This window comes from Eleutherodactylus coqui, chromosome 8, assembly GCF_035609145.1.
Source record: "Eleutherodactylus coqui strain aEleCoq1 chromosome 8, aEleCoq1.hap1, whole genome shotgun sequence".
Lineage (NCBI taxonomy): Eukaryota > Metazoa > Chordata > Amphibia > Anura > Eleutherodactylidae > Eleutherodactylus > Eleutherodactylus coqui.
The window spans coordinates 73,001,239-73,029,175 of NC_089844.1; the positions used below are offsets into that span (position 1 = coordinate 73,001,239).

The 27,937-nt window shown below is 43.0% G+C and overlaps 1 protein-coding gene across 2 annotated transcripts in view; it reads left to right on the plus strand.

Annotated features, from left to right (window-relative positions):
* OLA1 (Obg like ATPase 1) overlaps positions 1 to 27,937 on the plus strand; it is a 179,564-nt gene that overhangs the window by 65,762 nt on the left and 85,865 nt on the right. For both annotated transcript variants that reach the window (XM_066575831.1, XM_066575830.1), the window contains one exon: positions 20,064 to 20,239. In XM_066575831.1, the coding sequence (XP_066431928.1) occupies positions 20,064 to 20,239 (176 nt within the window). The remainder of the gene's footprint in view (positions 1 to 20,063; positions 20,240 to 27,937) is intronic.

Genomic DNA, 27,937 nt, shown 5'->3' on the forward strand with positions numbered 1-27,937 from the left:
ATTTGTATGGAAAACCCCTTTAAAAAAGCAGCAAATGTTTTATCAGCAAACATATCTAATAAAGATTAGCGAACCTACTCGGCCACGCCCCTTTTTCGCCCGAGCGCCGCGATTTTCGAGTACTTCCGTACTCGGGCGAAAAGATTCGGGGGGCGCCGTGGGTGAGTGGGGGGGAGAGGGAGAGAGAGAGGGCGCCCCCGAATCTTTTCATCCGAGTACGGAAGTACTCGAAAATCGCGGTGCTCGATCGAGTAATTACTCGAAACGAGTAGGTTCGCTCATCTCTAATATCTAACCATTCATTTATATGGTGTCATGTTAGTTTCTTCTAAATTTCGTTGTTAGATATAATGGAGGAAATCAGAATAATTTGTAGATTTAGAATGCTAGCCTCTGACTACCTGTACAACTACCTCTGTCTCGGGGTTTGTTGGAGGATTACCACCACTGATCACATCTATATATTTTGCTGTTATGTGAAATAGGCGACCTCTCTCGGCCTCTGTGTCATTACAGTGTATAGGCTCATCGTTAGTTTGTTATTAGAATTTTTTGCTGAACACTTGTATCTGGTAAGCGGAGGTCTACCGGCAGTCAGATAGCACTAGACAATCAGCACAGGGAAATTGTTGCACTTTGGTTCATATTGGACCCTGAAGAGATTGCACAATTACAAGAAATTGTTTGTGAGCATGGCAAGCAACTGCCCCATAGAGTTCTGTCTGTATTATGTGAGCTGTGGGGCCGTGTTCTTCATTCTTCACATTGTTTATCATGGCGGATTTCTACCTATTTTATCTGCGTGAGAAATGAATATCCATGAAAGAACAGTTTGAGCAGTTTCATTGTTACGTTCAGTTAACAAAGTTAAATATGTTTTTGTGAATTGTTAGCAATAGAAATCTCAAGGTGTAATTTTGTTGTTTGAGCAATTTTATACCTTTTGGAATAAGGAATATTCTATCAGGCATACATATTGCCTTGTGAGATATGTCTATAGAGACAGGCCGTAACTGCTTAGCACAAAGCATTTGTTTCAGTTCATCTAGAAAGTAGGGATCATTCACGTCTCCATTCATGGATTCCTTTTCCCTCTTCCATCTTGGAAGCAGGAAATCGAAGTCCCTGGGCAGAAGGAATCCGTCCTATGATGGAACCAGTCATAGCGGATGTGCACCTGCGGTCATTTCACTTTTGTTTTGAGTGTACTGACCAAATTTTTGGTGGAGATTTACGAAAGTTTATTTTTTTAAGACCATCTTAGTTGCCCTGAAGCAACCAATCACAGCGCAGCTTTCATTGTGTATTTTGCTCTTGTAAAAAGAAAGCTGAGCTCTGATTGGTTGTTATGGGCAACTACGTTTTTTTTTTCTTTTTAGAAAGTTTTGCCTGTTTTGTTTTTTTTTGCATTGGCCTGGCCTGAAGTTCTATCATTTTTTTATACGCAGTGGCATTCTGCCCATTTCTTATGCAGGCACATTGCCAACTTGACAGACCTGATGTGCCATGGGGACCTTAGTTTTTCTCATCTACAGCAATGAGGAGGAGTTTGTATAGAGCCGCTGTTGCGCATTCGCACTACAGCTCTGTTCCGGCCTCTGTCTCTGGTTCCTTTAAGTTTTCATCTAGATCGCCAAAAACCACATCCAGACATAAGCCTGGACATAGACTTGCATTGCTAAAACAGGTAACAAAAAGTTATCCGTTTTGAGCAGACTTCCTCCTGTTTCCAGGATTTGTAGCGTTATAGATTACAGTATTCTCTGCCGCACGGCTGCTGGAAACTTGCTCAAATGGAGTTTGTATTTTGGCATCAGAAGCTTGTGATTCTGTCCCGGTTTCTGTCTGGATGCAGTTTTCAGCGATCCAGGCAGAAATATTTGATCTTAAGGACGGAAACCTAAAGGCCCATTTACACTGAGCCATGATCGCTCAAACAACAGTTTTAGTGACAGCTTTCAGCGATCATTTTGCATAAACTATTAAGTAGCTACTCAGCTACCTAATAGCAATTAAGTGTGCCAATGAAGCCTTTAGCTGAAAGCAGTTAATAGCCCGAGGGCTCTGATCTGCTTTCAGTTCCTTTGTTCTCCGACGGGAAACAATGCTATCAGCACTCTCCGTGGAGAACTGCTGATAAGGCTGAACGACGATTTTTAGGTTGGACTAAATTTAACGATCAGCTAGCAGTGCACAATGGCCGCACGTTTAGACGCAACGATGATCGGTCATCGATCACTTTTTAGTGATTTTTTTATTTTTATTTTTTTTAAGCAATCATAACTCAGTGTAAGTGGGCCTTAAATGAAGGCCCTAAACATTATGGAAATTACTTTTCCAGACCCAAATTAGGCTATACCATCCAACTAAAAGTAATTGGAACCTGAGCAAGAATCAAAAGTAGTATTCGTTTACGTATGTTAATACGTAGTGGAGCCTCTTTAGGCCCTAATGAGATTGGATACTCTCTGTGGTATGCTTTCTGCTAATGCCTGATACATTTCAGTCGTATTTCCCTCCATTCATCCTGCAAATATCTGGCAAGGTTTTTTCAGAGAAAATGGATGCTGTTCATATTTCCTGACCCAATGTTTCACTTGTTGGGACCTGAACCTTACAACCTCCAGTGTACTTTAACTGTTGGCACAACGCACTCGAGCAAAAGGTGTTCCCCACCATCCTCCACACCCAGTTACATCCATCTGATCTGAAGACTGAGTGCTGTAATATGGAACTCCATAGAACATTCTTCCATTGCTCAACTGTCCAATGATAACACTCCTTGCACGATTGTGGATTGGATGATGCTTTGCACTAAATGATGGACGGTTTGTGTGCAGCGGCATAACGCTTATTAATAGTTTGTAATGGGACTGCATGATTTTGTATATGATACCTTCAATGGTCTGCATTGTAGGCCCCCTGTCCATGGACGAGGTGGAATATCGCTAGCAATACTCTGATGCGGGGGTAGAGCTGACAGGTTTCAGCGTTAAGCCTATCTAACAGATTTAGATCCCGCGAGTAGAGAATCGCTATGATTCTCCACTTGTAGACGCCTGCGCTGTGCTTTTCATGGCAATCGCCTGTGGACAATACAGGCTTACATGGCAAGGTTTAGGAGATGCGGCATACTAATATGATGCGATCCATTCTATTGATGGAGGTGTTCAAATATTTTTGGTATTCTAATTCTAGTGTATGTATAACCCATCCAGTGGTGAGATGATGAAGTGGTCTTGTGCCGGAACGGCACATTTCATTATGTCGGAGAAGAGGACATGTAGAGAAGTTCATCGAAATATTTGCCACAGTGAATGATTTTCTATATCCCACTTAGCTAGAGATTATTCTAATCACAAACATTGGGATAGTTTTCAAGTCGGGGCAAATCTGAATGTCTACGGTTAACTTGAAGCAATTGCCCTTTCCCACGCTGCCTCTTAGGAAGCACTAGTAGAACATCTTGTAGATGCCCCTCTTTTAATGTGCACCTGCCTCTCTCTGGTGAGAAATTCCCAGTGGATACAAAGCCGTGTGTAAGATGCAGAAGCATAGGGTAACGCATTGTAATCGCTGGTGTAACTCTTCATTGCAGGAAAGTGTTTTTCAATCTAAAAAACAGACGTTAAAAAAAAAAAAAAAAAAAAAAACCTGCGTTGCTTTATCAGATTGTGTGGAATTTTTCTGCATAAAACAATATTACCTGTTTGCTCCTTCGAGGTAATTTAATGCTTTGATAAGATATATATTCCACTATATTGACCCGAATGTGTACTATAAATCCAGCCGTTTGGTCCATTGGGGAACATGTAACTTTCCCCTTTTGTTTGGCACTTGATAAAACAGATCTGCAATGAGAATTGCAAATCATTTGTGGTTTCTATATTCAGAATTCCACAACCAAGAGTAATTTGCTTTAATTTCACCCAATTTAACCTATACTTCACACCGTCTCCATTCAGCTTTAATAGCTGTGTTCTATGCATAAGAAAAGCAGATAAATCTCCACAATTAGCCCCGCCAATGATTGCAACTCGCTGGGGCTTGGAGGAGAGAGGACTTGAAAGACTGGGGCACCTAACAAAGACGTTAAAGAAGTGGCTGTGATGCCAGGTCCTCTAGGAAAGTCCAGTATTTGGAAACTGTGCTAGGAGGAGCGCAGCTCCGAATGAGGAAGGGATGCTGAATGGAAAGGCTTGGTTTAAAAGAAATGCGTTCCAAAATATGCAACAGTTGACACAGTGAACCAGAAAATTTGACAATGTCCATTTTATAAGATGTGATTAATAAAAACTCTATTCGCTTCTGCTGCTCTGATTTGGACAACTCCTAGGAGCCAATGGATCTAAAATTAAAGAGGCACTAACTTTTCAGACAACTTATGCTCATCTACTAGCTTGTCTTAAGGTATACTTAGGCACAAAGATAATTGCTCAAAATTCGTCAAACTGAGAGTTTTGAGTGATCATTTTGCATAGGTACTAATGGGCTAAATCAGCCCTTTAGTGCTTCATCGCATGTATTTAGAGAACAGCGTGTGGTCTGTTCTCGAAATACATCGCTTTTGTTCTCCAGTGAGATAATGGCTGTTAACACCTATTAAAGAATGTTATCAGCTGTTATCAGCGCTGCCTGCGGAGAACGCAGTGTGCATTCCCACTTATTTTATCGTTCTGTGGGACAAGTATTTCATGCGGACCTGAAGTCAGTGATAGATGAAAAGTGCATAGTAAGTGCAAGATAGACGCACATTTGCACTCTACGATTATCACTCAAAAGATGGCTTTTGAGCGATTAACCGTTTTATGTTAAAGGGTTATTAGTCTCGTCATTTCTGTAATATATTTCTGGCTTAGCACTAAGTTGCGTTTGAATTGGCTGCCACTAGTGATCTACCTTTCAGCTTTTCTGCAGTCCACTCTGTTGTTGGGTGCAGAGCTTCTGTAGTAATAAGGGGACAGGGATGTTTAATTAGCAACAAGGGAGGGGCTATCTTGACAGGCGGTTGACCTGCACTCAGGCCATAAAGATCTCCAGACACCGTGATAAAGATCTCCACAATCTCTGCCTCTCCTGCTGTTAAACCACATGTGTGTGTCTGTGCACTTACTATAGTAGATTTACTAACAATTAGGCCAGAATGTGTCTGAATGCCTGAATCATCCTGAAAAAGCAGAGGGGCAGGCATTCGTATACTGTCTCCCTTCTAATTGGACCAGAGACAGTGCAGTGCAGCATGGGAAATAAGTGCAAGGAAGTGAAGGATAGTGAACTACTGGCAGAATGCTAGGCTTGCTTACACACACCCTCCCTGAAAGTAGATTGCAAATAGCAGAAAAATGGGAAAGAACACCCGAAAATCGGAACTTACAGACCTGAAATTAGGTGCAAACTGCAGCAAAGGAGAGGGTACGCTTTCAGCTACTAATGCCTATATTTTGGGGTTTTCTATTGATGTCTTAAATAGTTCCATATCACATACCGCTAAAGATGTCAGCTTGGCTTCTAGGATTTAGTACGGTAGTTGGTTCTTAATGAGAAAGCTACATGATTATTAGTGGTGTGATAACATCTTGTTAGTTATAGGAGTAGTAGAAAAGATTGCCCAGCATCATTAGTGGAAATGGCTGTGCATTAGTGACCCAAAGGTCGACCACAAAACCAAGATTCAACCAAGCATCCAAGTACACCACTGCACCAGACTTCAGGCAAGAGGTGTCCGTACAAAATCAACTTTTTTCTATGCCTGATAAAATACATCCACTGGAGGCAACATTTCAGTCATGGGGCTTGAGAAAGGCTATGCTATGGCCCAAATATCACCTTCACTGGATGTATTATTAGACATGAAAAAAAGCTGATTTCATAGAAAGAACTCTTGTCTGAAGTTGGATTGGCTATTTGGATACTTTGTGATGGGAATAGGCTACATTAGGCCGGCTTCACACGAGCGTGACGGGCTCCGCCGCGGAATATTCCGCTGCGAAGCCCGTCACGGCGCCTCCCAGAGACCCCATACTTACCAGCAGAAGATAGCGTGAAGACGCTTCCCCGCCCACCGCCGCCGCGTCATGTGACACGCCCACCGCGTCACATGACGCGGCCGGCCGCGTCAGATGACGCGGCGGTAGGCGGGAAAGCGGTTTCACGCTATCTTCCGCTGTGTTACAGCGGGAGATAGCGTGAACGGACGGCTTCCATTGACTGCAATGGAAGCCGTCAGCGCGTACACCCGCGGCAAATAGAGCATGCCGCGGGTGAGGACGGGAGATTTCACGGTGCGGAATTCCGCAGTGGAATTCCGCATCGTGAGCATTGTGCTATTAGGTTCAATAGAACCTAATAGCAGCGGGCAACGCAGCGGATTTTCGCCGCGAATTACGCGGCGTAAATCCGTTCGTGGGAAGGAGGCCTTAATACGATTCTTGTGATTATGACTTGGGGAACTTCAGAATTGATTACTTTTTTAGTAGCAATTTTTTGTTATTATGGGGAATCGGTAAGACTACGTCCACATTTTGTGCCTTATGCAAAAATTTGGGGCCCTATGCTGTATTAACAGTACGTGACTAACTCCCCTATCTTCCCCAATCCTTACCCTTGTGATACGTGTGGCCGACATCTACACCATAGAAGCAGTTTGTCACGCTATGGTAAAAGCATAGTATGAACAGTTTTAATTGCGTAAAGTTCTGAATTTAGGAAAACGCAAGAAAAGAACAATTGCAAAATAATCACACAAAATGTCTGTTAAAATTGCTCTATTTTGTCTTGCTGCAAAAAAAAAACAAAAAAAAAACACACACCTTAAAAACAATAGCAAGGAATTGCTATTGATCTGAGGTGCGATCATTATAACAATAAAAATATAATTTCAGGCAATGTCCATAAAATACAGCACCTAGGAGTTTGTATCCTGCGGCAGGTCTGTCAACACTTACTGAATCGGAGTCTCTAGATTTGTACAAACTTGTAGTATGTTGCAGTTGGCATCCCAGATGGTCCCATACATGTTCTATTGGTGAGAAATCTGGTGTTTTGGGCAGGCCATGGAAGTGTGGCAACGTTGTGGAGGCCTTCCTCTTGCTGTTCGCGGCTTAGCATTATCCTATTGTGAAAAATGCTAATTGGAAGCAACATGTGGCTGCAGGCTACCCTGAAATATCACTGAGCTGTCGTTGCCCCTCTTACCACTACTGGGGATGACCGACTGTTATATGCGATGACTCCCCAGACCATCATACCAGTAATGACGGCAGTGTGCTGCTCCACAGCAAAGGCAGGATTGAGGCGCTCACCTCTAGGTCTCCAAATACGAACCCGCCATCATCCGTGCCCAAAATAAACCTTGTCAAGTTTCAGGCTTTCACAACAGCACTGTAAACAGAGGTGACTGTTGGTGGGTGTCAAAAGCAGAACATGTAATGGGTGCCGTGAGACTAAATGTCCTTCAGTCAAGCGTCTGGAAATGGTTCAGACAGACAGAGGTGTAACGATGGTGGACAACTAAACAGTTGGAGCTGCTGGTGCTTGTTGAATGATCAGATTATCCTCTCTACTGGCATTCTTTGGAGGGCATCCTGAGTCTGGTTGCCTTGTGTGTGCCCTCACACATCCGCTGTCCCAACACTAACAATCTAGACGCAATTGCGTCGTAGAGTCTAGTGGTCAAATCAGCTCTACACAAGCTGAAAAATAGGTCACTACACACTAGTAGCCTCAGAGCCTATTTGTAGGCCAAGGGGGGAACCACTTTTAGGGCCTCAGGTGACAGACCGTTCATCTAATCACACCACAACTCTAGTCATTAACATATCTGCCTGAGATCTAACTGTATGCTGAGCTTTGCAGCAAAAAGATAATGCCGTAGATTAATGCAAGAGGCAAATCAACTATTTGGAGAATACTTGGGGCCAACAGCATGAACATTTCCAGGACAATATACTGTAGATATGCTGAAGTGGCTTCTATTTCGCTTGGTTCTGCTGACCTTATAACTAATATGTATTTGTGCTGTAGATACAACATCTGGTATCTGATGTAGGGTTAAAATGGTTAGTTTCTCATGAGATAAGTGGTAAAGTGGTGGTTTAGCATCACGCCATCTTCTGTCAAGCTAAAAAAATGCAGCTTTTCTACTACCCAACCTGTTTATACACTTTTTCGTGGTGTGGCCATCTTTGGTTGTCCTGGCCTGGGGGGTCGCTTTAACAATGAACAAGAGTGAAGCTGTTTGTGTCTATTAAAGGGGTTGTCCCGCGGCAGCAAGTGGGGTTATACACTTCTGTATGGCCATATTAATGCACTTTGTAATATACATCGTGCATTAAATATGAGCCATACAGAAGTTATACACTTACCTCCTCCGTTGCTGGCGTCCTCGTCTCCATGGCGCCGACTAAAGCTGCCTTCTCCTTCCATTAGACGCGCTTGCGCTGTCCGGTCTTCTGCTCTGTTGAATGGGGCCGCATTCAGGGAGCAGGAGATAGGCTGACCGCGGAGATCTATCAGCTCTCTGACAGATTGGCTGACCATGGAGAATCACGGTAAATTCACAGCATGCTGCGATTTGCCGGCCGCGGGTGGAGAATCGCTATGATTTTCCGTTTGACAGGGAGGCTGCGCTTTCCATAGCAAGCAATCATTTTTGCATCTGCACTATAAAAACTCCTTTAATATGTGTTAAGTGGTTAGCATAGCAAAAACATCACCTCCTTAAGAAATACTTGTGTTCGGCCACAATTTATTACGCGCGCAATTTTATAAATTTCGGGAAAAATGCAGTTGCAGCAGTTAACGGTGATATAATCCATCTGGTATTGACTCTCTACATTTTGCTTTCTGCTATAGTAAAGTGGTTTTTCTTTGTGCCGGTCTACGTTTTCCATTCGGGCATCTTCGAGTCGATATCTCGTCAAGTGGTTGTCCACGCTCAAGACAAAGGCCGTCTCACATTTGTATCGGCTTAGTTTTCCCTGCAATATTATAAAACTTTCAGTCCAATCAGCACCTCCATTTAAATGCCACAAATTACAGCAGCAAAACAATAATTCCGCTGATTAGCCCTTTTCCATTTCTTGTAAGTGAACTGTTTATGCTGTTGAGTACCTCTGAAAAAAAGCAAAAGCCAAAACAGCCTTGATTAGTCAAGGAGTAATTGGATGACTTGATTTCAAGCAAGAGAATGAATTGGTTGATGATAGCCTGCAACTAAGTGTAGTGGTTCTGTTCAGATGAATACATAACATACAGTCATAAGATCTTGACATGGGAAGAACATGGAAGACTCTCAAGAAGACAAGTCTTTATTTCTGATCTTTGCGTTTATAGATCAAATGAGATTTTATTGAGTTCTAGATTTTATTTTAGGGATTCTTTGCACAATGTAAAAAGTGCTCTCTCTTTTTTGTGTGTCCATAGGGAATAATCTTTCTACTGATCTGTCTTGGTGGCTTTAGTTTTTTTTTTTTTTTTAATTTCTACTACCGGTATATAACATGGGTTTTTTATGCTTATTTTTTTATTATTCAGTGTCCTTTTGTACATGCGTGTATTTTATGGTGTTTTTCAAGTTCTATAAAGAAGCCTATGGAGAAAATTCCAGAAAACAAATAATAAATCGCCGACACCATAATCTATTGCTTGCTTGTTACTTTTCTATCTCATTGCTGTCAAGGCATACGCATGCAAGGATTTTCTTTTCACTGTAAAGTGATTTTGAAATGCCTCAATTTATGTACCGCAAGCCAAGGTAGTGAAGAAACGGGAGAGCTGGGTGTGAAGGCATGTCGCCAACAGCAGCAACGTTTCGGGGAACCTCCACCTTCATCCGGCCTAAGGCTGTTGTCACTACCTCAGCTTTCTGTACATGGGCTATAAGCACTTATGGTGAAAAAGTCTTGTATACGTATGACTTGAAAACCATGAGATGATTAAGTAACAAGCAAGCAATGGATTATGGTGGCTGTGATTCATTATATGTATATATGTGACTGCCAGATCCATTGCCCATGACACGTAAGAGCAAGCCGGAGTAGTAAATACTTTGTAGTTGGGTTGTTTTTGGGCTAAGAAAACTACACCCAGAGCATGCTAGATTTAAAATAAAAATGTCACCGATTAAAAAAAAAAAAAAAAAAAAAAAAAGTCAAAACTGCAATGAGGGACATTTAGACCTCCTTCCCACGAACGGATTTCCGCCGCGTAATTTGCCGCGGGTGTACGCGCTGACGGCTTCCATTGCAGTCAATGGAAGCCGTCCATTCACGCTATCTCCCGCTGTAACACAGCGGAAGATATCGTGAAAACCCTTTCCCGCCTACCGCCGCTGCGTCATATGATGCGGCGAGCGCGTCACATGACACGGCCGGCCGCGTCATAATTTAAACCATAAAGTGGCGCAGATAAATTGGCTCCTAGCGGACTTAGATTTTTGTGTCGGCACACAGAGGAGCCGAGATGTGCCTCTTCATATATTAGTCGCATCGTGTGCCAGCGGATATTATACTATGGCAATGCCAGTCTTAGTAAATTTCTCCCGTTATGTGTAGGGCATTAAAAGAGGTAGATTTACTGTCTAAAAAGACCCTTTTGCATGGAACAATTGTTCAAAGAAGCAAAAAATGAATGGTAATCGTTCAGTGTAAACACAGCCAACGACAAATGATTAATCCTTCACTTTTCATTCCTCATTTTTTTTTTTTTACTGCAGGCATAAAAATCATCGTAGTCTCATTCACTAATCATTCGGTTTAGATACCGATCGTTCAGTCCTTCTCAGTCACTTATGCCGCGAATGTGAACGACTGAACGATTTCTCGTTTGCATGAGCTAAGGATGTGTTCGCCTGTATCAACAGGCTGAACGAGCGAACTCTGACATAGTTGGCTCATTCAAACGAGAAATCGTCAGGTCTGGATGGATCCTAATACTGTCTTATAGAGACAGTGCAAACATAGTCTTCAAAAGAGCTATGTTTACAATAGTAGCACATGCTGGATATTAAGGCTCCCTGTCCACGGCCGGGGCAGAATATTGCTAGCGATATTCCGTCGTGGCCGATGAGGGGGGAGAGCGGACAGGTCTCTATCTAATAGTTAGGCTCACCGCGAAGAATCGTGGCAATCGCAGCATGCCACGATGTAAATCCCACGAGCGGAGAATCGCCATGATTCTCCGCTCGTAGACAGCGGTGCTGCACTCTCTATAGCAACCCTGTGGAAAGCTTTATAAGCATGATCCACAGAGGATTTATCACCCGTGGACAGGCAGCCTAAATCTGGTGCATTTTTAGACTGGCAAATCTAACTTTTTCTATCTGAAAGGACCCTTTTACATGGACAGATAAAACATTCAGATTCACACAATCCAGCAAGAATCTGAACGAGTGTTCAGTCTAACCGCATGGACCAGCTGATCGACAAACGAGAATTCATTTGTGTATCGTTTATTCAGTTTAGGCTTCCATAAAAACTGAATAAGCGATTGGCCCGTGTAAACAGGCAGTCGTTCATATGAGCTACCTGTTTACTGTGATTATAAGTGGTTGGGCAGAAATGATCCCCGGCCCACTCCACCTCTATTAAACTGAACAATCATCATTCCTGTGTAAATGACAACCCTCATCTGTGCCCTATAGGTCATCCCCGGGTAAATTAAGTTGGCTTAATTATAGGCCAATTTTGGGGCTCACAGTCACCCCTAAGCAAACACCCTTTTTCAGGTGGTCTAAAACATCTCAGAAATGGAGCCCAAAGCATGTGAGACCATTTTTGGTGTAATTTGCACAAAAAAAGTGGTGCAACTCCAATAGTAAACCTGCCCCCTTATGACATCTGCCTAAAACCCTTGCATTGCAAAATTGCATATCATTTTTATACTACAAGGTTATGAGATATCACATTGCAGAAATTGCCATGGAGGCGGAGCTCCTGCCTTAGAGGGGTAGTTCCACCGGAAGCAACTATCCTAAAGCAAACATAACTTTCTGATTGGTGGGGATTCCTCCTCTGGGACTCAGGAAAACAGCTGTCCTGAAGTTCCCTGCCTGAATGCAGTGATGGTGACACACAGGCACCACTGCCGCATTTTAGTGGGACCGCTGGAGATCGCAGTCTTGTTAAAATGTAATGGAGTGGTAATTCTTGTGTGTGTCCACCACTTCATTCATTCGGGGACCTTTGGAATCCTAGTTCTCATGATTATAGAGGTTCCCAGTGGTTGGAAACCCACTGATCAGGAACTTGTCCCACCAAAAGAATTTATCACCTATTCTGTCCCACCAAAACAATTTATCACCTATCCTGTGGATGGAGGGGATAACTACCCTATAAATTTATACTAAGATCTTGGGGGTTAGGCCTCATCCACACGGCCTTAGAACTGCCAGATCCATCCCTGATTGTTTTGCCGTGAATCTGAGTCTTCAGTCCAAGGCTGAGTCTTTGGTTTCCTTCAACAGATTTTCATATAGTACCGTGCTTTCCCAGAAATAAGACACTGTCCTATATTAATTTTTGCCCCAAAAGAGGCACAGGCTCTTATTTTTGGGGGGTGTCTTATACTCACCCAGCATTTGCCGTTCTTGTCCCTCCAGCTGGTCTGCAGCGCTCCTGCAGGCTTCCGTGTAGTCCTCAATGTCGATGGAGCATCTCTTGCTGCTGACGGGGTTGAATTCCCCCGCCTGCAGCAAGCGATTGCTCTGATTGGTTCGAAGCACCGCCTCAGCCAATCAAAGCCAGCACTCGATGAACCAATCACAGCCATTGACTGATATTATTCAATCGCTTGCTGGAGGCGGGTTATTCAAGCCCCATCACCAAAAAAAAAATACCCCGTTGGCATTGAAAACTATACAGAAGCCTGCAGTAGCGCCGCAGCCCAGCTGGAGAGACCCAAACGGCAACTGCTAGGTGAGTATAAGGCATGGAAGTCTGCAGGAGTGCCACAGCTGCCGAAGGAGGAACTTGAACGGCGACTGTTAGGTGAGTGTTGTGGGGTTTTTTTTCATGTAGTGCAGCTAGGGCTTATTTTGGGCGCAGGGCTTATATTAAGCTCATCACAAAAATTGAGGTAGGTCTTATTTTAAGGGAAACACGGTACGCATGCCTAAATTGGCTCTATTGGGGCAAACCTGCCAGCGGCTGCCTGATGCAACTTTCCTGCCAAGAATTGGCATTGTCCTTGTTTTCCGTAACACACATTTCAGGATCCACATATGAAGTATGGCACAGATTGCCATATCATTCAACAGATTGTTGAAATGGAATGGCGTTTGCTTCGGAATCCGTGCCCTAATCCACAGGGAAATGACGCTGTGTGATCACGGCCTTAGCTGGATTCCCGGGAAGAGCCTCGTACAAGCTCCCTGTAGATATTATCCTTGACCGTAGTGCCATCGCGGTACTAAGGAGCTGCCTATGAATATACCCTACGTCCTTGATGTAATCTGGGTGTGTTTCCGCGACAAAGGGATAATTTCCCAGATCTAGAGAGGTCTCTCTTTTTCTGCCTGACAGTATAAGCTGTTGATCAGCGTGGATTTCTCTACTTCTCCTCCTGCGGACCTGTCTCTTGCTGGAGGTAATACATGTTATCTGCTTTTATTGAAATAAATTATCTTTTTCCTTTTTTTTTGCTGCCTATTTGCATAAAGTCTAGTTAGCGTGTTGCCCCATCATGTCATGAAAAGTGCAGGAAGTCAGCAGACATACTTCAGTAATATCTGCCTGCTGTACCCTCGCGTTTCCAGTTGGCAATTTCAAATTATGGCTTCAGCTGCACTTTAAATGCGTGTTAATAGCATGTGCTCCTAACAAGGGCCAGCACCATTTTGTTCACATTGTGAGTGCTTGTCACTCATGGATGACAAATGTACCTTCCCCAGCTTCTCTGATGGCCCCCTCAAAACCATACCCTCAAATCAGGCCGATGAAATTAGCCGCTGTGTAAATTGTGTGTCTGAGTGGTTCATTATCTAATCACGGTCAAAACCACAGTGATAAAGTAGATTGAAGCTGGGGGAGAGGTCTGCCAGATGATTTCAGGCCAATCCCAGTTTCCCATGGAAACTCAGACCCTGCCGAAATGATCAGATCATTTCTTGCAACTTTGGTGCATAGCAAAGAGTCATTTTTGGAGCCGTATTCGTTTAGTACTTGTCAATCTACTGATTAATGACAGGAAGCTATACATCTGGGAATCAGCGGCTTGTTTTCCCCTTTCCTCTGATCAAAATCACTGCTGCTGACGCTTGACACCTTTCCTGCAGCTGGTCTTCCGATAGTCATTCACTCTTTCCAGCTGTAGATACAAAGTTTAAAACAACTGCCAGCGTAATAGATTTCCCGGTCGTTGACAAGTAGCTCAGAAAACGGGTTGTGTGGCGGTTTCGGAGGTTAAAAAATACAGATTTGTGATATGCTCCTAGCCTGTCCATATTCAAGACGATGTATCTAATCCTTCGTGTGAGCCCGGACTAACACTGCACATATTGGCATGGAATACGCTGCATCGGTCTGCCAAAAGGTGGCCATGTTGTCACTCACACGAATTGTGCAAGATACCAGTACAAGAAAAATCACAGCATGTTCTAGTTTGCATGTATGGCGCACACATACATGCCAAGATAGTGCATGGCGATTGGCAAGTAGGTAATGTCATTGCGTACTTGCTGTGTGCCACGCGGCTGTCTCTTGAGGGAGGCACACGGGTCATTATGGCCGTCTAAGCCAAGCCTTAGTCATGTGCGATACAGCAAGAAAATGTCCTTCAATGTGACATCGGATAAAACAAATTGTGATGGTTCGACATGTTTCTAGCGTAGAACTGCAGCTTACTATGGATTCTCACAAAATGTAACAAAAAATGGTGGCTCAGTGGTTAGCACTGGTGGCTTGCAGCATTGGGAGTTTGGGGTTTAAACCCGACCAAGGGCAACATCTGCATGAAGCTTACTTGAGTTTCCTCTGGGTACTCCGCTTTCTTAAGGTGCTTTTAGACCCAAAGATGATCACTCAAAAGATGGCTTTTCAGCGATCATTTCGCATAAAACTACTACTTGGTACTAATGCCTATTAGTACCAATTAGTAGTGTGTGAGCCGCTGGGAGCTGTATTCAGAGAACAGACCACCCGCTGTTCTCTGAATAAATTCCCTTTGGGCAGAACACAGCATGCGGTCCTTTTTAATAGCTGTTCTGCTGAATGATGGTTTCCATGCCGAACTGAAATCCATTGTTCGGCAGAAAAGTGAAAGATGGGCACATTTACATGCAACGATTATCGCTCAAAAGATGGCTTTTGAGTGATGATCGTTGTCTAAATAGGCCTTTACGCTTCAAAACACACTGGTTAATTTGGAAATGAAATCATAAAATCATAGACTGGTAGAGTTGGAAGGGACCTCCAGGGTCATCGTGTATAGCCCCCTGCTCAGTGCAGGATCACTAAATCATCCTGGACAGATATTTATCCAGCCTCTGTTTGAACACTTCCATTGAAAGAGAATCCACCACCTCCCATGGTAACCTGTTCCACTCATTGATCTCCCTCACTGTCTAACATCTAATTTGTGTCTCCTCCCTTTCAGTTTCATCCCATTGCTTCTAGTCTTTCCTTGTACAAATGAGAATAGGGCTGATCCCTCTGCACTGTGACAGCCCTTCAGATATTTGTAGACAGCTATTAAGTCTCCTCTCAGCCTTCTTTTTTTGCAAGCTAAACATTCCCAGATCCTTTAACCGTTCCTCATAGGATATGATTTGCAGACCGTTCACCATCTTGGTAACTCTTCTCTGAACTTGCTCCAGTTTGTCTGTATTTTTTAAAGTGGGGTGCCCAGAACTGGACACAGTATTCCAGATGAGGTCTGACTATAAGGGCTCCTTTCCACTGGCGAGGTAATCGCACGTTTTCGGTGCGATGCGAGAGTGCTAGCTCTCGCAAGAATGTCCCACACGTTGTTCTATGACAACCTTTCCACTAGCGATGTTTATGGGCAAGCTGCGATGTGAGGATTAAAAAATCGCAGCAGGAGGATTGTTTCAGCGTTTTGCATTCTTCTGTTGTCCATACAGTGCAATGGCAAAACAGATTCTCGCAACGCAAAAGCTTGCGACTTTGCAGCGTTGCGATGCGATTTTTAACATTGCGATTTTCTCGCAGCGATATCGCTAGTGGAAAGGAGCCCTAAGGGCTCCTTTCCACTGGCGAGATAATCGCACGTTTTCAGTGTGATGTGAGAGTGCTAGCTCTCGCAAGAAAGTCCCACACATGTTGTTCTATGACAACCTTTCCACTAGTGATGTTTAAGGGCAAGCTGCGATGCGAAGATTAATAATCGCAGCAGGAGGATTGTTTCAGCGTTTTGCATTTTTCTGTCTCCCATACAGTGCAATAGGAAAACAGATTCTCGCATCGCAACGCAAAAGCTTGCGATTTTTGCAGCGTTGCGATGCGATTTTAACATTGCGATTTTCTCGCAGCGGTATTGCTATCGCCAGTGGAAAGGAGCCCTAAGGGTGCCTTTCCACTAGCGTTTTTTTAAACGCTGGAATATCGCTGCGTTTTTTTCATGCGATTGTCAATGGGACTTTCTAATGTTAAAAACGCATCGCCCAAAAATTGCAAGTTTGTGCTTTGCGATTTTTGTGCGATGCGTTTTTAACGTTAGAAAGTGCCATTGACAATCACGTGAAAAAAAACGCAGCGATATTCCAGCATAAAAAAAAAAAATATGGTAGTGGAAAGGCCTAAGGGCTCCCACACACTTGCGTTTGCGTTTTTTGTTAACGCGATTGTCAATGGGACTTTCTAATGTAAAAAACGCAACGCAGTGCAACTTGCGTTTTTGGTGCGTTTCGTTTTAACATTAGAAAGTCCCATTGACAATCGCGTTAACAAAAAACGCAAGTGTGTGGGAGCCCTAAGGAAGAGTAGAGGGGGATAATTACCTCACGTGATCTAGACTCTATGCTCCTTTTAATACATCCCAGAATTGTGTTTGCCTTTTTTTGCTGCTGCATCACATTGTTGACTCATGTTCAGTCTATGATTTATTAGTATACCCAAGTATGTGCTTCCTTCATTATTCTTGCCCAGATGTAGGACCTTGCATTTCTCCTTGTTAAATACCATTCTATTATCCGCTGCCCACTGTTGAAGCTTTTCTAGATCTTTTTGAATGCTATCCCTCCTAGCTTTGTGTCGTTGGCAAATTTGATCAGTTTCCCTCCTCCAGATCATTTATAAAAATGGTGAACAACACTGGGCCTAGGACAGAGCCTTGTAGTACCCCACTGGATACATTCTCCCACTTGGATGTGCAGCCATTTATGACCACTCTTTGAGTACGATCACTCAGCCAGTTGTGAATCCACCTAACAGTTGCCTTGTCAATCCCACATTTGGTCATTTTTTTCCAGGGTGGACATGGGGATGGTGTACCTGTCCCCACTGAAATTCACAATGTGAGAGGTGACCGTCTTTGTACAGTCCTGTGGAATGTGTTGAAGCTACGTAAATACAATCAATTAGTGAAGGGGTTGTAATAAGAACTGTCTGGTGGGTGGGGGTCCTCACTGATCTCAAGAACAGGGGTTCTGTCTCCCACTCGTCTTCTCATTGCAGGTTTTCTGCACCCACCCTCTGCGACATCAAGTTGAAAGGAGCGGCGGACGCACACGGGGCTGATGGAGATCGCCAGGTGCTTGTACTTTATCTCCAACAGCCCAATTGGAAAATAATAGAACTGCACCATGCAAGTGCAACCCCCCGCTCCATTTAATCTCCTCCTCCCTTAGGCGCATTGAGGAGGACCAAACTTCTGATAGTCTACTCTTCCACAAACCTAGTTCTCTGGGGTTCTCTCATACAGTTATATACTTTCCTAGAACACATTTCCATCGATGCCAGATGAAAAAGTTTGTTCAGGTTATTAGACCCACAGGTAGTCCAGAATTTGCAACCTTAATGCAGGCGCAGAAATGTACCCGCATTTTACTTGATATAACTTTTTTTTTTTTTTTTTTAAACTATTTGGAAAATCTCCATTCACTGACTACTTTCCTCCCCCTTCTTAGATTGGTTTGGGCTGCGTTTGACAAATACGGCTCACCGTGACTAGTACATCGTGTCCATGTCCAGTTTTTTGTTTAGTTAAAGTGTTTTTTTAATGAAGTTTGCGATGCAACCGAGGCAGGGTCATTAATGACACCAGGTACGAGTTCAGAAACATTTAAGGATGTGTCACTGAACATTATGAGCAGTCTCACTGAAGTGCTAGTCACCTATTGGTAATTAAGTTTACAGTTAGCAAGTAATCAAGTACTGAGCAAAATGTAATAATTACGATGATAATAAAGAGCTTTTATATAGTACATAAAATTTTTATGCAGAGCAATACATCGAATTCTGGCGGCACAGATTCCTTGCCCAACTGAGTTTACAATCTAATCTTTATGCCACGTCCAGGGACAAAAGAGACTTGTTCAAGGTCGCAGGAATACAGCATCGGCATTTGAAGAAGTCTTATCCCTTTATCATTGGTGCTCCTAAACATTGAGTGCCGCTGCTCATCTTTCCTGTGTTGGCATTGAGTTTCAGTGTTTCACCAATGAGCCAATTACTTGTTTGTTTGACCCTTGGGCTGGGTTCACATGGGGCGAAGTCCCAAGAAAATCTTTCCGAATGTCTGCAGCGAGAATGCACGGAAATTCTACGAAATTTCCGCAGCTGAAGTACCAGGTCATTTGGCGCAGGTTTTAAAAGTGGCTTATTCCGCTGCGGCTATCTCTTTCCATAGAGAGAAGAGAGCCCACAGTGGAAAAGGCGATACAATTGACATGTCCCAACTTTGAATTCCGCAAAGCATGTCTGTTTCAGCGCGGCTTGGCCACAGCCGACTGTCTGCAGCGTGTGGACGAGATTTTTGCAAATCTCGTCAACCTTGTTGCTTGGTCTCAAGTTTAAGATTGCAGCGGAATTTCTATGCAGAAAGTCCGCACGGAAATTCCGCAGCATTTTTGCCCCTTGTGAACCCAGCCTGAGCATCTTCTCCTGCTCTGTGGTTCTCGTTGCTTGACATTTGACAATGCCTGATTAAGTTGTAGAATGGTCATAGGTTAAATTGTAATTCAGAATATATGATGATCTCGGAAAACTTCTTGATGCACTGGAATCAAGATCAGGGTCAACTTTGTAATACAAACTTTTAATAGGCACCCTTTTCAGATTCTACCTCTATGTAGTTTACTTGCAAAGGAGTTATTGGTGGGGGGAGATGATGATATGTCCTGGACATCCTTTTTCAGGAAATGTGCTGTTTTTGGAAGCACCTAGGTTATATAATAGGCCTTATAAACTTGCACTGGGGCAAAATCAGGGGGTATGCAAAGAACTTGCAGCAAGTTGTCTCAATACCAGATTTCTGGTATATTTCCAAATAGTTTAGGATTCTTATATGACCCCAAAAAATCAACATAAAAATATGCGAACAATATACAAAAATATGCAAAAAAAATCTGCTTAAGGGGTTTCCTTCTAGAAATGAACTTTGTAAAATCTGAGCCAAATGGGATAAAACAGTTAAACAGGTACTTACCTCTCTTCACTCCAGTGATTTAGCGCTGCAGCACCGCCATTCTCTCTCTGATGTGAAACTGCGCCCTCTGTTTAGCGTTTCAGAAGAACAGAAGGTGATGCTGTGGCCTCTGATTGGCAGACAGCAGTCACCTGACTTAGAAACTGGACGAATCGCGGTACTTCAGCCCTGGAACACCGAGGCTGCGGAGGGTAATTACACATTTGTTTTATTGTTTTAACTCATTTGGGTCATATTTTAAAAAGTTCATTGTAACCGGACAACCTCTTTAATTAAGTGATTAAGAAGCCTAATATTGCAAGATCTGTTCGTGTATCATTTGGATATTTGCGATAGCCAGAGGAAGAGGAATATTCTTCTTGACTTTGTCAGTAGTTTCAGTCTGAATTGTTTTTCTCATTACCCTGTACAATGCTTTGCATCTGATCAAGTTTAATTTTACTTCTCCTCCTCTTCATTAGGAGCCTTTGATGATGACGACATCGTCCACGTCGAGGGAAGCGTCAACCCAGTACGTGACATTGAGATCATCCACGAGGAGCTCCGTCTTAAGGATGAAGAAGCCATCATAGCTGCCATAGATAAGCTTGAAAAAGTAGCCGTGCGAGGAGGAGACAAAAAGTTAAAACCAGAATATGTAAGTAATATATATGCATGTTTTTGTTTTTCTTCTAAAAAATCTATACGTAGGTCTGTATAGATAAAAATACGTATAAAAGGAAAGAATGGCACAGCCGGTACATGCAGCCTTGTACGCCTTTTTATTCCTGCGGCAAGCTGAAATACACAAGAAGTTCATTATTCTTTGTGTTTTAACATGATCGCTGGTCAAAGGCCACTTGTACTTAAAGTCATTAGAGAGGAGATGCTTTCTCTGCTTCCAACCTCGGGTCACCGTGATGAGCTAATGAAAGAGCTTCCAGAAGTCCTCTCTCCATGTAATGTTCAGATCACTTTTTAAGGTTATCTTGTTGATGCCTCTGATTATTCAATGTCAACTAGGTGAATATTTATAGCAAGTGACATTTAATAGGCTGTAAAATGTTTTTCTATATATCAAAAAAATTGTTTTGACAGAGAACGTTTTAGTAAATTGGTGATTTCTTTAGATTTCTGTTTTTGAAATTTTGAAAAGTAGAGAATCCGAAGACTCGTTCTGTGTGTGCCGGTATTTTTTTCAATTCGCTTTATATTAAAACATGGTTGAACCGGTGATGTGGCTAAGATACAGCAGAGCTGTAAGGCCCCCTGTCCACGGCAGTGTATTCACCGGCGGTAAACCGCCCGCGAATCACGCCGGACGACGCTTCCCATAGCATTACTATGGACAGCGCCGGCATCTGTCCACGAGCAGAGAATCATTGCGATTTTCCGCTTGTGGCGGGCAATTTGCAGCATGCTGCGAATTGCCTCGATTCTCCGCGGTCAGCCTATCTATTAGATAGGGCTGACCGGTGGAGATTTGGTAGCGGCTCCTGCCCTCGGGCAGCGACTCCCGCGGCGGAGCTTCGCCGCCGGATATTGCATCGCCCGTGGACAGCCGGCCTAACATTTGTGCGAAGTTGTCCACAGAATAGTGGCTTTAAATGTCTGAAAGGTGGTGGCGGTGGGGGCTCCTTCTATCAGGAGAACAGGGGTTTCTGTAAATCCCATATGCTTAAATGTTAATGCAGCCATAAAGAGGTGATGGGCACAGGCATGGTCTCCACTGCGTTCAGTATCCTCCTGAATGCAGTGACCGACTCACCTCATGGAATAGGGGTTAAGGGACCACCTCGTCGTCTCATAGGTAGGGGTCCTAGAGGTCCTGTAATAAATGTTTGTCCAGATGTAAAGCATTGATGAAGGGTGGACCCTTGCTGATCTACTACCTACATCAGCCAGCTGTTCTCTGAGCTGATTTCTCCGCGAAGCTGATAGCTACACTCCCACTGTAGTGGCCAGGTTTGGTATTGCAGGAAAAGTTCCCATTAATGTGAATGGCTTGCAGTACCAAGCCTGGGCACTGCAGTGGGGACGGAGCTGTCTGCTTCCTACAGAAATTGGCTCAGTGCATGAACACACCAGCCTAGCAAGGATCTGTAAGACAGAGGTCTTGGCAGAGGACCTCCAGCAATCTACTCTTGATGGCCTATGCTAAGGGCAGGGTATCAGTAGTTTACAACTGCACAACCCCTTTATGGAAGAAAGTCCTTTAAGTGCTTTTCTAAACATTTTTAAATATAAAGATACAGAAAACATGGAGTGCTTTACATTTGGGACCTGATATGACCAAAAATGGGTTCCTATTTGCTGATGCTGGTTCTGCTTTCTACAGGAGACATACTGCACCGTCTTTGTTATTTTTTATATATTTACATAAAATTAAATTGGCTTTCCAGAATAAGTGAAAAAATCTACTTTTCAATACATGGCACCATTTCTGTCCATGGGCTGTTCCTGGTGTTGCAGCTCTGCCCCATTCACACGGATAGTAGCCCGTGGGTAAATGTTATGCCAGTTTTGGCAAGAATGTATCCTTCAACTTAACAAACGTCATAGTAGAATAATGTGGAATAATCTCCATCACCTTCTTTCAATCAGTTTTTAGAATTGCGCTTCATATATTGGTTTTCCACGGTCAACTAGCCACATGTACACTTGAGATAAGCAAGGGCAATGCTATATATTGATCATCTCACACTCTTAGCAGATGATTCTGGGTTTGGCGAGAGCTGAAAGGAATGGTGCCAACTCTAAAGTTTGGTACTGTACAGGAATGGTATTGGTCTCCACCCTTTTGTTTTTGCCAATGAACTATTTTAGGAGGTCTAAATGACTGATCACTTTTAAATGAAGACTATTCTGACTCTTTAAAGGGGTTTTTCTCACTTTTATCAGGGTAGATCATCAATAGCAGATCGACGGAGATTGGGATTACTTGGGATTACTGCCGATCAGCTGTCCTGCTCTCAGTGTAATAGATAGCTGCACTCCCGTTGGAATCGATGATCACCAGTGTGGACGTCTGGCCCCATCGGTCTTCCAGCGGGCCAGAGGATCGTCGGGGATCCTGAGCAACGTATCTGCTATTGGTTACCTATCCTGAAGATAGTAAATAGTGAGAAAACACCTTTAATTCTTTATAAACTGCACTACTGAGAGATTCTAATGACTACTTTTCTTCGGATTTGGCGCTATTGTCATGAAGACCTTGTGTGCTTCCAAATGCATCAATGTCTTTATCCTATCCGTCTTGACTGTGTGTGCAGGTTTGGATATTGTACAAGTATCTGATGATTTCTAATCACTCCCGGATGAAACTTCATATACGCTAAAGGCTCTCTTACATGCGCCAATGATAAGCCGAACACGCGCTTGTACAAACTCTAAAAACGTTCTTTCCAGATTATTGCCCCGTGTAAATCTGCCCACGCTCAGACGACAAACGAGTAAAAGCTCCTTTGTCAATTGGTCAGATTTTTAATGAAGCCTTGAAAATCCTCATTGGTCCGCAGCACATTTCCTCATGTCAACTGGATGTGCCGATGACAAACATGGAAACAAGCAGCCATTGCACGAATGATTGCAATTAGTAAATGTATTCTTCATTCCAGCAATCTTCATTCTATGTGTACATCCTTAAACTTGGCAATTGGTGCTTATATGGGCAGATGGCCCATCTAAAAGGACATTGCACCGCTCCAGTCAGTTTTGCTGGCCGATTAATCCATCTCACTTTACCCGTCCCCCTCCATACATCGGCCATAATCTGTAGACTCCAACCCACACGTATCTTCCACTCTGCACACAAACTTCTTCTCTCCTGTTCTTATGTCTTCTCCCCGACTTGTCAGGTTCTTCTAAATACAACTTTTAATCTTAGCACTTAAAGCGACAATATAACCTTCCGTAACCTTGAATTCATTGACTTCTATCTGATTCAGTATATTCTTCTAGCACCCCGTCTTCTAACTTCCACAGTCTTCTGTATATGGTAAGCTCGCTCTTCTGCATTTGTGCAACTATTTTGTATTCGCCTCTTGATTTTGTATTGTACTGCGCCATAGAAATCAATGGCACTACAGAAGTATTAGTAATCTACACCATTACTTTTTATGTAGTCTCGCCATACAAAATTCAAAGCCTTATTTGTGATGTTCTTCAGTACTTGTTCATCTTGCACATCAGCTTTCCGCTTCCGTCGGAGGCTTATGTCGGGAGTATTTCCCAACGTGGAGCTGTTTATCTGCAATGTAATTTATAGCCTGTACTATATTGTTAGTGTCATTCTGTGCCACATCTTAGCAGTACCAGAATGGCCACCTGCGCTACTTTCATTCAGCCCGTGCTACTTTATATTAGGAAATGCCCTGTTTCTAAGTGGTCGAGCGCTGGAATCACATCTTAGGACCTATTCACATGGCCGATTTCACTATGGATTTGATGCATAATCCCTGCCGATTCCACATCAAATTTGTGCAAAGTAGTATACCTTTCATTTTAATGGGAATCTGTGCAGTAGTCTGTACAATGTGGAGTAGCGCCACTTATAAGAGCTAATCCACGTGTTGGATCCATCGCAACTGCATTTGCAAACTGCAAACTCATTGCAGGAAACCACGGCTGTTGCAGATTGATGCAGATCCACATTGGCTATTTCCGGCACGGACTACACTGCGTGAACAAGCCTTACAGCTCCCTGATTAGCTCTTGGGAGGCAATTTACTTAGTGCATATGTGCCCACTGGGTTAGATTCAGTATGGCACTGTATAGACTCCTTTACAGGTGTGCTTTAGCAGAATAGCCATTGCTTAAAGCGACCCCCCGGGCCTGGAGAAACAAAGCACCAGCTTCTCAGACTAATGATGCAAACTAATGCACAGTGTGCATCAGATAGTTGGATAGGAAAATGGAACAATACCTCTGAAGCGCCACCTATTGGAAGGCAGCATTCCTACAAGTCCAATGCCAAGACTTTCTAGACAAGCCTTATAACAATGACTGGGAAACCTACTACAAACTGATGATGGGTAAAACCCCCGAAACTGCTGTCTGGGAATTGTAAGCCAAGCCAGAATACCATACGCAGACAGCTGTTTCGGGGGTTTTGCCCCTCACCAGTGTGCAGTACATCCACTCCAGCAAAGTATGAGGCATTGAGTGCCTCACACCAGAGATACAGAATACGTAAGTAATGGCTGATAATACAAGAATGCCGATAAGTGAATGGAGAGGGAAAAAAACCAAAACATACAATAGAATAAAGAAAGGAAGAAATGTTCTCTGCGAACATACGTTTTCCTATTTTAAAGCAATGTTGGAAGGTGCCTATTATGAATTGATTTACAGACTTCGGAGCCATGCGGCTGTCAGCAACAAATAAGAGTATTGGTTAAAAATAAATCTAAAACTCAATTCCCAGGTCACTGACTATGTAAAGGGGCAGATATTTACAAAGAACCCTTCTTCAGTTTTCAATAATACAGCAAAATCATTCTACCCTACATGGTGAAATGCACCGTAAAGAGGTCTGCCGCATGGCTTTACAGCACATTACTATGGGCTCAGGTTTAGGGACCAATAGAAATATGAGCTGTATTACATATGTCACTCAACTAAGCATTATGGCCAAGAGGGAAATAAAGACCCTCAGTCACACTAGGGAGAAGTCATCCAGACCCACCAATATCAGCAGGACCTGGGGGAACTCCCGACTCAAAAGAAGGGTCAGGAGCATTCAACGCCTGATTTCTCTGTTCTTCCCTGGAGATAAGCCACTGTAAAAGCTACCTGGCAACGGCTTTTTCAACTTACCTATTGAAAACACATGAACGATTGGCCAAAGAGCATCCTTGTGTATAAGGGAGTCTGGAGCAATAGTTGTTTGAATATTCAGCTGACAGCTACTGAAGGTTTATAGGCACCTTAAAGCAACCCTCCACGCCTGGACAAAGAAAGATGGCCAAACCACTCCTCTACCTGATGCACACTGTGTATTGGTATGCATTGGTAGTCCAAGACATGACCTGCTCATGTGGACAGCACTGGTTAATCCAAGACGGTGTTGACTATCTAAGTCAAGATGGGTATCGTTTCTCCTTAAGGATAGCACCTCGAAGATGTGTGAGGAGATTTATAAGGCCACCCATGCTCCTCTGACATTTCTGATGAAATTGAGTTAGGTTTTAGGATTTTGCCAGGGAAGAGGACGGCCTTTCTCCAGATAGGTGGGAATCTTTCAGGCGGTATCCCCAATTAATGGACATTTATAGTAGAAAATCCTTGTGAATGGATCCAGAGCTGTGATGTAAAGTTGAAGCAGTAACTTTTCTGCTACTGTAGCAAAATTTCCAACACAACTCGTATCATTCCAACTTTTTTTTTGTTGTTTTTTTAAAGGATGACCCTCATTTCACAATTATCCTAATTTTTACGGTGACACACATGCAACACTTGTCTAAATGTGTAAAGTTTAAACTAATATTCATTATCCAGTATCCTACACACTTCAATTAGGGAATCTGCGGAAGGAGAGGACCAAACCGTATGGATTTTGGTGTGGCTATGCTGCAGATTTCACCTTTTGCATTGCTAAAGAATGAAATCCACAGCAAACAACGAAACATTTGTCTGTTCCATACACGTTTTTGTTTTTTTGTCTCCGCGTAAATGAGATTTGTTCGACTCTCATCCACATGCAAATGTACCGCAAATGCCACTGATTTCCCGTGCAGAAATTCTGCAACGTTTACGAATGAACGTATCCTTACACTCAAGGCACTCGATACCGCAACCTTTACCTCTTAGAATAGGTCCATGGGTTACGCCCGGAAAGTGTGCTAACACGCAGATTGGCGCGATTTGCAAATGTCTACAGCTAAAAGCACATTTATTGTTAATGGTGGTTATGCAGCAAGATGACATTTCCCGGCGTGGCCATTGTCAATGAAAGTACTTCTAGCGGCAGTCGTTTACAATCCGGAGCATTTTCCATCTGCGATGCAGCCGCATTGTGCGGTCCCAGCCTTTAGTGACGTTTTACTATCACCACATTAGCCTAAATGTATCACAAGTGCTACGGCTTAACCGGTTTGGTACAAGGTTACAATTTCTTGCAATTTTGCTCTTCTAGTAGCAAACGAGGAAGACGTATTTCCATGCATGTGACTTTTTTTTAATTCCCCTTTTTTCTCTCCTTCCGTGAAGTCTTGTTGCATGTCTGTACATAAGCTGCTCCTGGCCACTCATCGCAGTAACCAGCTGGGCCATTTCACCTGCTGAAGCTATTAAAGAGGACTCTCTCCATAGATTAATCCCCTGCGACATTAGGGTTTTTTTTTCCTTTCCTAGCACTGACAACCGGAGTAGGCATTCAGAGTTTGCAGGTGGCCAGTGTGACGCACATAATTGCCTACAATTTTAGGCAATGAATAAAAATGGTCTACATTACTTGTCAAAGGTTGTATATGCAGTGCCAAGGGAGATCTATGGGAAGCCTTTTAGGGTTTAAAGAACATTTAATAGCAAGGCTGCACAGTGCTTTTTTAATCATAATGCATTTGTAATATAGCACTTTGATCTTCTCCTCGTAGGAAACGGTGTTACATTAGCCACTTTTAAACATTTTTGTGAGTGAAAATTTGCAATGGCGAGAGTAAAAAGTGATTATTCTTTTAGGTAGAACGTGTTGGATTTCATTAAAAAAAGTTTTAGCAAGCCCCCTTACTTGCTAAAACCTGCGGGAAGTCCCACTTCCTGGGGTGTAGCAAATTAGCTATGCTATTGGAACTTTTTTCTTTCTTTTTTTTTTTTTTTCCCCACCTCTTCTTCCTTTTCTACGATGTGACAGGCAAAGGCAAATTCTTCAGATATTTTTAAGTGTGCTGAGTATTTATGGCTGCAAGGACTTGGCGTATTTTTTTAAGCCTTTTTTTTTTTTTTTTTTTTTTTTTTTTTTAAATCAGTCATTTAAAAATAAAAAGTAGCGTTGATTAATTTGGGCAATTCGTATTTTTTCCACTCATTAGTTGGAGATTTAGATTATGATTTATCCTTAAACAAAAGCTCTCCTTTGCTTTTAAAATATGCCGTTTTTTTTTCTTAAAGGGGCGAGCTTGACCCCTTGGAGCAGACTCCTTGATTAACACCTGCTTGTACCGAGGACCTAACCACATGCGGCTTTGAGATATACAACAGCAGAACTGATCAAGGAAGGCTCGAAGGGATCACTTTGTGTCACTTGCTGTTTGCAGTTTCCATTTCACAGACGATTAATCTTTTTGTGAAGAAAGGCCACTGAAACAAAGCGCATTGGGCTTTTCCTGCAGTTACTACTCCTGAATGCACACTAGC